The sequence below is a fragment of the Harmonia axyridis genome, chromosome 1, assembly GCF_914767665.1.
Source record: "Harmonia axyridis chromosome 1, icHarAxyr1.1, whole genome shotgun sequence".
In the NCBI taxonomy this organism is placed as follows: domain Eukaryota; kingdom Metazoa; phylum Arthropoda; class Insecta; order Coleoptera; family Coccinellidae; genus Harmonia; species Harmonia axyridis.
In genome coordinates this window covers 10,740,177-10,752,558 of record NC_059501.1, presented here as the reverse complement: position 1 = coordinate 10,752,558, position 12,382 = coordinate 10,740,177, and the positions used below count along the sequence as shown (strand labels likewise).

The window sequence follows — 12,382 nt, the reverse complement described above, 5'->3', positions numbered from 1 at the left end:
GCAATACAATGAATTTTTGTGAAGGAGCATCAATAAATTATCTATCTATCTATGGCCTTTATTGAATTTGTATATTTGTTTACTTGAATTGAAATAAAGTCTAGTCTACGATTTTACATTCCACTATCGCCAGTTTGACGAACCCTTCTCCTTCTAAAAAATTGAAAACCTTTTTCCATTCCAACAGACAACACATCTAAAAAACAGTCCTTTCTCTTCACTTTATATTCTCAAAAAAAACCAGATTGTAAAGCAACGTCGGACGAAACGTAAAAAATCCTTCATATTCAATTGATACATCCAATTTTCGTTTTCACCGTCACCACCGTCGCAAAAACAGCGTCACGCCGTAAAAACAACACTTTGCCGTCCGGGGCGCCACCTGGAAAACCAATGAAAACTCACCTGGATTATCCCTCAGCCTCGGGAAGAAATTATTCCAGAATGCACAGCCTGTCGCCCTGGGTCCCCTTCCGATGCCGTTTTTCTCGGCATTGAAAATGAAATACTGAGGTTGGTCCTTTGTGTAGAGCGGCCAATTCACGTCGTCTGTCACCGGTTTCCTGCGAAAATATTCAGGTCTCGAATATTGCACATTTGAATAAGTTTATAATTTCGCAGTTGGAAAATTGGCCGTATGGCCCGGCGGATGTAGAACGAGATGGGATTATGTGGGTTTTGTTGGAAATGTAGTGGAGTTTATAATCGAATAAATATACAACTTTTTTATCGAAATTAAATGACAGCTATTCTATTTCCACTTCGTTATATTTCGAATAACAATCGCTTCGCTCCAGAAAAACTTCTTCACATTTCACATTTTGAATAACTGAATGAATGGAATTATCCCTTATACAGGTTGTTTTTAGTTTGCTGCCTATTAGACGTTCTGGAGAACGAGGCCTATTTGAAATCTGAACATTCGGAATATGATTTTGTTCGTAATTCCCTATTGAGCTGAAATATTTTCCAAGCTCCGGTTACTCTCCCAAAAATTCCACATGAAATGTCATAAAACAATAAAGACAATTCATAGGAATTTATGAGGAAAATCAGTAAACTATTCGTACGTTATCCATGATACATAAAAGTTTCATGAGGTTTTATGAGAACTAATTGGTAGGAGTCATTTATACGCAAATCCTAGTAACGGGTGTTTTTTTTTCGAGGTATATAACTTTAAGTTGGCATTACTGTTCAAGATAGCGACCGATTCAACAGCTGTCTATTCTCAGTTTGGTTTGACAATTCATCATAAATAGACTCACTCCTGAAAAACGCTTGCAAATAGTGCAATTTTATTTCGAAAATAATGGTTCTGTGCGGAATACGTATCGCTCACTACGTCCATTTTATTTTGTTTAGCGATGAAGCGCACTTCTGGTTGAATGGCGAAGTCAACAAACATAACTGCCGCATTTGGAGTGAAGCTAATCCTTAAGTCTATGTCGAAACACCGTAACATCCAGAAAAACTGACTGTTTGGTGCGCTTTATGGGGTGGTGGAATTATTGGTCCGTACTTCTTCAAAAACGATGATGGCCAGAATTTTTCATTCCTGAATTGAACAACCATGATGTCCAGGAGCTGTGGTCCAACAAGGCGGCGCAACATGTCACACAGCTCGTGCCACAATCGATTTATTGAAAAACACGTTTGGTGACCGCCTAATTTCACGTTTTGGACCTGTGAATTGGCCTCCAAGATCTTGTGATTTAACACCGCTAGACTACTTTCTGTGGGGCTATGTAAAGTCATTGGTCTATGCGGATAAGCCACAAACCCTTGACCATTTGAAGGACAACATTCGCCGTGTTATTGCCAATATACGGCCACAAATGTTGGAAAAAGTCATCGAAAATTGGACGTCCAGATTGGACTACATCCGAGCCAGCCGAGGCGGTCATATGTCATAAATCATATCTGAAATGTAATGCCACTAGATTATCTTGCGGATGAATAAAATTCATATCAATCAAATGATCCATCGTTGTTTTTTTGCAATTTGAAGTTATATACGCCTTCGCAATTTATTGCGTTAGGGTCACTATTATGAGAATTATTTTTACTGTGAATATCCTATGTGTGAACATGATGATTCACTCTCTCAAAGTAGAAAGATGTAGGAATATAGTGCATCCTGTGAATTTGAGACATATCAACACAGGGTGTTTCAAATATTGTGCCCACAATATGTGTACCAAATTTGATCATAACTTTGGATTTTCGAATTGAAACACTATTTTTTTATGATTTGAGCCGAATATAAAAAACCTAGTACCTTTTCTGTTCAGATTTCACAAGTAAATGAGAATTCCAAGCAAAATGCAAAATTTTGTGTTGATCGTGTCATCAGAATCATAGAAAATTCGGTTAATACATAATACTGAGCTCGACTCAAATTTTTTTTTTTTGGTAAACATACAAGTATGTTGCTATGGAAATAACAATATGGCAGGAGGCTATACCAAAACGATTATACCACGAAGTCAAGTGTATATTCACTTATCAATACGCCATAACTATGGGAAATTAATGGATTTTATCGGTTCATCAAATCATGAGTTATATAATCAAATTAATGAACGAGCGGTCAGAAGCTTTTCATTTGATGCCATCGCTTTCCTCATTATTATCCTATTATTTCAAAATATCTCCATTCATAATGATCGTATGAATTTTCTATATCCATGAGGATTATCAGTTTATACCATCAAATTCAAGAACAATAGCTTTTTGAAGAGATGTGGATACACATAATATAGACTCTCAGAAAATGCAATTTATATAGCCCACGGATTATGTTCTGCTAAAGCGGTGATATAATTAGACTTAACAAAGAGGGGTGTAGCTTTGAGATATTATTCTTGGGGTCTAATCCAGATTAACCCTACTAATTATGTATTCCATCGGTGGATGAACGTCGACGGGACACATATATAGGTTGACATAGGGATACTTTATGTGGAAGATAGGGGTTTTAGGTGAAATCATTTTGTAGGCCTGCACAGGACAGGAATTTCCTGAAGTTTCACTAGCCGGGTAGTTAAGGGGTTACTGCTTGAGAATCTAAGGGTATTATGAATCATGAAATAGTTATCTATTGAAAATAAAAGTTACTTAATTACGAGCTCAATTATTTCATGAATACAATTGATTAAACATCATCCGCAAGAGCTGCTATGTAAAATAGATAAGGCAGAATGCAAAAAACTAAATGTAAAAAGGAGAAAAAGGTAGAAGAAGAATGACACACAACGTCTACTATATGAGATAAAAACTTCTGCAAAAAAAATTAATATGAGCATCTCAATCATCTCTGAAAATCCCATTAAATGCAAATTGGCAGTCGATAGCGGAATGATACAGCAGGTATCAAAATTCAATTACCTGAGAGTGAATATATCGAGTGAGAGAAAACCTGACAGAAAAGTTTGAAGAACTAGCTGACCGCCCCGACTTCGCACTGTCAGTCAACTGAAAATACATCCTTCGAAGTGTTAAATTATATATTATATTGAGGAAAAAGTACGTCACTGACTTTTTTGTGGTTTATAAGTGTTTTAAGATTGAGCAACTAAAAATACTTTTTTTTTGGTCTATTATATTTTCTTTATATCTAGCTTCGTTTTTGAGAAAAAAATTCAAGCCACCCTATTGCATATCATGGACACCTGCTTTGGAAACCAGCTAAGACTGATAGTATTGTCATATCAGCAAGTTAGAGTTGTCAATTAGCAGTGATTCCATCATGAATAATTCTACTAACGCGCAAATGGCTGTAATGCACATTATTTATGGATAAGCAAGTGGAAGTGCAGATGGAACAAGCAGAATTTAGCAGGCCTGATATCTTAACAGAGTAATTCCATGTGTTAAAACCTTTAGAACGCAGCAAACAAAATTATGTCAAACTAAAACTTGAATTTTCAGAAAAATTGATTGATGTCTGTTCGATCGAAGGTTGTGGGTTCGAGTCCCGCTCGGGGAAGTACTTTTTCCGGAATTGAACAATTATCTGTTAGCCATCATAATAAAATGCTGTTGAATTTTTGGTTGTTTCATTTAAAAAAACAGAAAACTACAGAAAGAAGTCAGTGGCATACATTTTTCTCAATATTATTAGATATTGTGCCCACTGAGACTCCTCTGGATCTATTAACTTGAATCTAGTTAGGACTTATACTTCTACTTCCCTTTATACTTCTAATAACTGTTCCAAATTTTAATCGAATCAGTTTAAGATTATTCACGATAATTTATGAGTAAATACCGTTGTATTTTTCTAAATCAGAAATGAAGCAACTCTGGACATATTTATGTTCGTAGGAACTTCTTTCTAGGAATGACTTTATAGTTGGAAATCAACCTGTTAGCTTAAAAACGTTTTGCCGGAGAAGATCAGATTGTTTCGCCATTTGTCTTTGTTTCAAATTTCTTGGTTTCTATTTTTGTGGCTCTTTTATTGAATAAATAATCATGCTTCACATTAAAATTTAATAGAAAAACATGAATGCCTTCCTTAATCATGAGACAATTCCATCACAGAGGATAATACAATTTATTTTTATATCGATAATATGAATTCATGAAGTTCACGAACAAAATGATGATATAAAGGTCAAATTCGCTAACGCGTTGATCAATCATTAGTTATTTGAGATTCCATCCAAAGGGTCATTTGGGGTTTTCATTTTTATGGATGAACGAATCCATCAATACTGAACGATGTCATATTGATGATTTGTAATGGATCTGTATCAAAACCACGAATAAGCTGAAGGATACCCATTATTTCAATGGGAGTTTTCAGCACTGGGAAAGCTGCAGTTCATTAATTCGAATGATGAGGCTCGAGAACACCATTACGTGAACCTTTTGAGAATTGTATTCCTTGTCCTTCCCAAGAAATACTCGGAGATATTTGTTGAATACAACAACGTATAAATCCATTTTCATTTGACAAATTTCTGCTCAGTGGAAAAACATGTTTCGAAGCGTTATCGCTGGAACTTTGAAATTATGTAGCTGTAGCTAAAATATTTTCCACTATGATTCAAGAATTCAGCAACCGGAAGAATTTTGGGCTATAATATGTTGTGAACCATGAAATGTTCTTGTTCATTTCTGACTTGTCTGTACGAAATATTATAATTGTCGAACTTGGGAGCAATTGATAGGCTGGTTGAAAGAAGTTAAAGGTGAACCAACTAGAGTTTTCTGCATTTATTGCCAAAAAACGCTAAAGCTATTTTGAATCAAACAAAAAGGAAAGAGTAATTTTTAATCTACTGCTACTACTAAATAATGCAATAAATTTGAATGGAGAATATGAAGAAATGATTGAATTTTCTGGAATAAGAGAAAAACCTTGATCATCTGTCCAACCAAGGAAGTTGCGTTAACAATTGGATGCAATGTCTACACAATTAGAATAATTGGAAGGCAACTTTGAGACAATATGCTTCTTATGAAGGCTCTTCAGACTTGAACCATAGTGAATAATAATGAAACCAAATGGTCACATTACTAGAAGAAATGAAAAACAGTACAAAAGGAAAAAACTTCTGATGGGAGTACATGACTTGGGAGGAGATGTGATATTATGTAGTTATCGAAGTTAGTTGGGAATTTATAGTAGCTAGTTGTCTATCTATGTTATTATCATAACATAGAAAACACTTTATCCACTCAATAATTGACTCCGAATGCTTATCCCACCTTAGGTGTTGATCAACATGAACACCAAGATATTTTACTGAATCTGCCCCCTAAACTGTAGCAAGTTGAGTAACATAAGCAAGTTTTTCCATAACAATTCATAGGAGACTCAATATCCCATCAATTTCAGTTATGGACCTGATTAGCAATGGAAATTACGGAGATTAGTTGTACCAACAATCTCTGACTCGTTTTATTGGGTAGTCGAAATTCGTAATGATCTGAACCTCCAACTCTTCCAATCGATATTGCATGCATCCAGTTACACACTGGTTCCTCTGTGTTATGTAACATAATATCTCGTTAATATTCGACACATGTGGGAGGTTTATTTCAGAATATCTAACAAATACACATATGAAATCAACAAGACCGTACAAACCTTCGAATGTCAAAGGGATAGGAGTACTAAATAAGTTATATCTTCGGAATAGGGTATAATACGTGGCTGCTGGATGTTTTGATACACGTGGCTGTTGAATATGATATAGGATAAAAGATATGAAGTCTTGGATTATTGTTTCTGAAAAAACTCCTTTGAATAGATTTATTGTCCTGAAACCCTCATAGTTCAAATTTTGATATATAAAGAATTTAAAGGGGTCCTTCAAGAGAAATTTTCATGAAAAAGTATATGCTGTTTTTGAAGTTTTGATATTGTGTAGATTGAAATATCTATGAGGCACCTTGTTTTTTTAAGTAGTTGTTCCCCGAACAGAAAATAAATCAATAACTAGTCAGATAATGAAATCAACAATAAATAAAAAATAATCAATTTCGAAGGTTTGCTCACAGAACAAATAGCTCTGTCATATCGTCACAATGTCTATGATTTTTCAATTTTTAGACGAAAATGGTCTTTTTTTTAGGGAACTATTCTCGCCTCAATATTCCTAAATTACGATCAAATGATAAAGCTCATGATGCTACCTAGTGAAAGATTAGATCTGGTTTATCCTCCAGAATTGAAAGATTTCAGGTTTCAAACGTGGTCTTACTGCAAAAATCTATAGAAGATATACACGAATGAAAAACTCAAATAAACGGCATAATGAGCTAGGCTACTATCCTATAGACTAGAGATCGACTTCCTAGAAGAAACCATATAAAATAACTTGAGCAATGAGCAGACTTTTCTTTTATGAGAAAAAAGATTCAAATAAAGAAAATAAGTAAATGAGAATGATCAAGTTAATTGCAAGACTTCAACTAACATATGAATCGGCAGCCTGGAGCTATATAGCCGAAAATCTTATCAACAAGAAATCAAACTGCTAAGAGCTGTAGTGAATGTTCCGTTGATCGTAAGAAATCACCAAATCTACAGACTTAGAAGAGTGAAGTGTCATGGGTTTCTTGAAGAAAAAGGCCGAGAAGAATTTCGAAGAAGGTGCTTCCTTCTTCAAAAATCTTCATCCAGATCCAGATCAGTTAGAAAGACTAGTTGACTACAACTCTGTTGAAGAGTGTGATAAAGATACTAACTCATCATCAAAGACCAAGGATCAACTGCAAATTGAATAAAACTCAATTTCAAATATCAGAAAGAAGAGACCACCCATGAAGATAAAAGTATATACCAAAACTTAGGCCAGAATAATACGAAAGAAATCGTTACAAAACAAAATAAAAGAGTCTAAAGATATCAAAACCATTTAACCATTTAAGAAATCATAAGAAAAAAATGAAGGTCAGTTTACAGGACTGGAACTGGGAATGAAGTTATCACCAAATCGATTTTGCAGTAAATTGATGGTTTAGTGGCAAATCTTGTTGGAAACCAAATGTCGTCGATTTTCAGAAACTTGTTCCGAATGCAAAATCGTAGAAATTTTCCATATGATAAATGTATAAACATCGGCTTCCAAATAATTCTAAACCGATGGTGGTGTTGTTTTTCGTGTTTTTGAATAAAATAAAATAAATCTCTTAAAGAGGGTGATAGGGGAATCTGTTTATATTCGTTTGGCTGCCATATGTGTGCAGAGGGCTAAGTATTGGCGATTTGGAGATTTTTGATGCAGAGAATGTTGACAAAGGCAGCGGAGTGGAACAACATTATGCTGTTCTTAAGAATCAAGAATGAAATATAAAAAGGTGGCCAGCAAACTAGGTCGAATTGCCGCACCTCAAATAGAAGCGCATGAAAAGGTTATTTCACATTTTCACCCCTGACGACGGCCCTGGCTTCAAACTTCTATTTGGTTGTTGATCCCTGTGCGGCCTATTCATTTTTCTACTTCTTCATAACATTCCCCACATTCTTATCTTTATTTCTTCAATTCGGCTAACATAAATGAACGAAAGTAATAACAATTCACCATCATCATATAACAGCTCGCCTTGCTAGCTCAGTAAAACTCTATCTTAATCAATTAAAACATATCGGCGATACTTTCCAGTTTCATCTAAAGTATCGGCCTAATCCCCGTGAAGTACCTCCTAAAATAACCCCATTTCATCTGCTCCACTTCCACCTCCTAAATTATTCACCGTCCTTGGATTCTCCGAGGCAATTCCACGCTAGAAAAACTGACACATGGACGTATTGGATATCAGCTATTTGCACTCGTCCGGAAATAGATGAATAAGTGATAACTCTCCTCTTTGCTCCACCGTGCGCAACGGAACGAGCTCCATCGACCACATTGTTGCCGAATGGGGCACAGGCGGCATAGTACCCTATTGAAATCCTGGATAGAAAGACTGGATGCATATGCTAATGGAGCGGCGTTTCAGCTTCCACAATGGGGTAGAATGCCGCTAATTTCGCATTAAATGGTTTCTACGCCATTAATTTGCATGATTTTTGTTGCACCTTGGCGTGGGAAATTAATCATCGGCCATTGTTGCCTGGTCGGAGATAAATGAAACTGATGTTGCTTTCGTGATGTGGCGATGGAAAAAATGGATGCCGGTTTGCGGGCGTTAATTAAATTCGAATTAAATTTGCGGAACGGATATAGGTATGGTTTGCTCGTTTCGCTTTGGCGTTTTAGGGTCATTTGGTTTGCAGAGTTTTGGATGAGGCCGCTTTGTTCTTTATATTCAAAAAATTCAATTGATTATTTCCATAATCAGATCAGAATAAATTCAAATTTGCTACTTTGTGTAAACTTGTATCTTCTTACACTATCGCTTTAACTGATTGCTAGAGAGAATTGTTTCAAAATAGAAGGAAACAGGAAACGTATCCCCGAAACTATATGCTATGTGCTACCAAACATTTACAACCTGCTAATAAATCTTCAAACAAAAAATATGTATTTCAGAAAAAAAGGGTAAAATAGTTGTTCAAATAATAATCATGAAATTTCGCTCCAAAGCCTCTGCGATTAATATTTCAGCTACAATAAACATAAACAATACAATAATAAACTACTACATCTTCTCCTCAATATTTTCAAGACGTTGAACACATTATTATGCATCACTTTTTGAAACAATTTTTTATAAAAAAATAGTAAATGCATAATTGAAAATTTCGATCCACACCATTAACAATTATCATAATCATAATTTATTATTCTCTATATAAAGATATAATAAAACGTCATAGAAATATAACAACATATAAGGTGTGCAGCCTAAAAACTCTAGATGGGGTTTACCCCGAAAAAATTATCCCATATGAGGCCAAAGAATGGAAATTAGCGAAATACGCTAACCTAGCTATCTCATCTGAAGTGCACATCTTTATTCTACGAATCGAAAAAACCTCCACTGGCAACTTTCTGGTTAAGACATCTATATGGCTTTTCCAACCCAACTTATTCTCTAGATGTAGTCCGAGTAACTTTATAGAGGATACTTGTTGAGTTGCATGTCAAAGAGAAACTTGTTGAGTTTTTGAATCATTTAATTTCAACTTATTGGCCCGAAACCATTCTCTTATCCGCTTCAGCACAATTTTCACACTCTCACGAATCTCTTCCGGGTTTGAACCCTTAACCAACACTGAGGTATCATCAGCAAACAAGGTGATCCCATAACATTCCATACTATCCAGAATGTCATTGATGAAAGGGAGGAATAGTATCGGACCCAGAACAGAACCCTGCGGCATTCCCTTACCAATTATACATTGAAACTAAATTTTGGGAAGACTTTTTGCATTGAACTTTTTCTAACACTCCACTTAATAAGCCCTGGGTCTGGTCAGTATAATAATTTTTTTCTGAAAATTCGAATTTATTCGTCAACATAGTGACCAGTCACCTTCAACATTCAAAAGTAATACATGCACTCCAACTTCCTTCTAACTTTTCAATACCTTTTTGTCTTTACTTTTGGAATAGACTTCAACCTGGGCAATCACTTCTTCATTGGGGTCAAATTAATTTCTTTGGAGCAATCTTTTTGCTAACCTTTGTCAAAATACGGATACCATAAACTTGTCAGCTAGTGTAGTGATGAATCCGTGTTTCATCCACTGTCAAGTATTGACCAAAAAATCTTGCTAACGCCTCTCAAATGGTTTCAGAGAGCGTTCGGAATCGACACAGCCATCAAAGACACTGAGAAATAGGTACAACACTAAGTTCCACTTTAATTATAGAGATATAAATAAATGTGAACTTTACTGCAAAAGCGAACAAGTACTTATGAAAAAGCTAAAGTAAAAGGACCACATAATCAATAAAAGCTAATATACAAACTAACTTAAACAAGATCGAGAACTAAAGGTTTGCCAAGAAACACATACAACCTAGCTCATTCTTTTTGATATTCGTTGGAATTACTAGAATGAGCATAATATATGTTCCTGTGGTTAATTCGAGATCTAGATCTGTCTGATATTCTTGAAATAGGTATGTTCTTCTAATAGAGTAAGAGCACGAGGATGCTTACGTCATGAAGCTGAAAGTTATGGTTCGCAATACCCCAATTGGGTCAGCTAGGAATGGCCACTAAAAAATTTAGATCATCGTGGCTATGGCAGGTAGCGGGTGATGAAGGTGCATAAAATTGTAACCAAATTACGTCATGAGTATAAAGGCTGAACTTTTATGTATATTATATCACTTGGATAACTTTGCATTGTGGAAACCCTCCGCCAGAAAACATTTCAGGTGTACCTACTCAAGTCATAAGTATCAAGACGGAAATACATGTTACTCAAAAATTATTGGAGCGTGCATATATCCATGATTAAATGGTGTAATCTACTGAACAAAAATGACATCAGAAATGTCAATAGATAATACACAGTGTTCTCATTTCGAATTTCATCATTTCAGCTGCAAGTGGCCAAGGTTAGACTAGATTTTTCTCTATAACGCTCATAAAAATAAACTTCTGGGAAAGAATACTATTTCATCGAAGTGTAATACCTGCATAAATTCCAGTGAAATGTTGTATGAAATATGTACCTATAAGCAATTAGGAAGCAACCACAAAAACTCTTAAAGGAAGTGCATATTTCGATCCAATATTACCACTCAAGGGTGAAGGATCCTCTAATAACAACATCATGGATAGTTCATTAGTTTCCACGTCAATATTTGCAAACTCAAGTCTTCAAGCGATATTCCTCACAGAAATGCAATCAACAATAATTTAGCGTTAACAATAAACAAACAACTAACCAAATGTTCTCAGAAATTGTTCGGATACCGAACAACAGGCAGGACGAACGTTTTCAAGGATCTGTGTGAACTATAATAACAGGGGTCGTGTAGAATGCAATATGAATAATTCAGAATCAGATTTTATCTCCTGACAATGTTGACTCGGGCAACCTAATTATCAACCCTCCTGATAAGATGCGCTGGAGTGAAACAATTCCAACAATGGGATTAGTTTTATTTGATAATGACTGACCCGTTTTGTCTTCACACCGGTTGGAAATGAAGCCACGTAGAATTTGTCATGCGAAAAAGGGGAATCTTGAATTTAAGTCTGTGTGTTTCGGAAGAATTCATGATGGTAGCTTATTCATTTGAAGTTACTTTCAACAATGATGGTTAAGGTATGAAATATTGAAAAAACTCATGAGGGTTTGTTCTGCTATTTTGCGACTGATTTCTGAATTTCAATTGAGTGAGTGATTTTTTGAGAACTCAAGAATACTTTCTATATGGAGATAGGATTCCTTCAGCCAATCGGCTTACGACAAAACCAATTTCTATCGTTCTAAAGAAGATGGGGTTGCATGTTTCATCATTATATTGAAAGATCCAAGAAAAGCCAATATGCAATGCAAAATGGATGAGAGAGGAGGCATACAAGCCTATAACTCTCTTCTATGAGGAAATGGTAAATGACATCAAAGTGCATCCAACAGTTTTTTAAAAGAATTCACACTTGAGGCGCCTACTATCCAGCCTGGCTGTGAATTCCACCCATCAAATAGCCTGTTGCAGAGGAAATGTTGCCTTTGAGATGTCCGATAGTTTTCGTGGTACAATTGCATCTGGTGACCACGAAAATTCTTAGTATTGAGGGCAAATAAGTTGCTCAGATCACAACCGAACAGACCGTGTAACGCTCTATAGATCACTATCAAATCGCCACGTTCACGGCGCGCGGCGTTCACTGAAAGAGCGAAGACCGAACAGGCGCAATCTTTCGCTATAGCTCGAGCGAATAGCTTCAGCACACGCGTTGCATACCGCTGAACCTGCTCGAGCCTCTCCCGATCACCCGCGTGTGCCGCCGC

At 35.9% G+C, this 12,382-nt stretch overlaps 1 protein-coding gene across 1 annotated transcript in view; it reads right to left on the bottom strand.

The window, feature by feature from the left end:
• Nucleotides 1-12,382, bottom strand: part of LOC123689016 (acetylcholinesterase) — a 119,381-nt gene that overhangs the window by 19,111 nt on the left and 87,888 nt on the right. Inside the window, exon 5 of the mRNA XM_045627799.1 lies at nt 406-563. Coding sequence (XP_045483755.1) covers nt 406-563 — 158 coding nt within the window. The remainder of the gene's footprint in view (nt 1-405; nt 564-12,382) is intronic.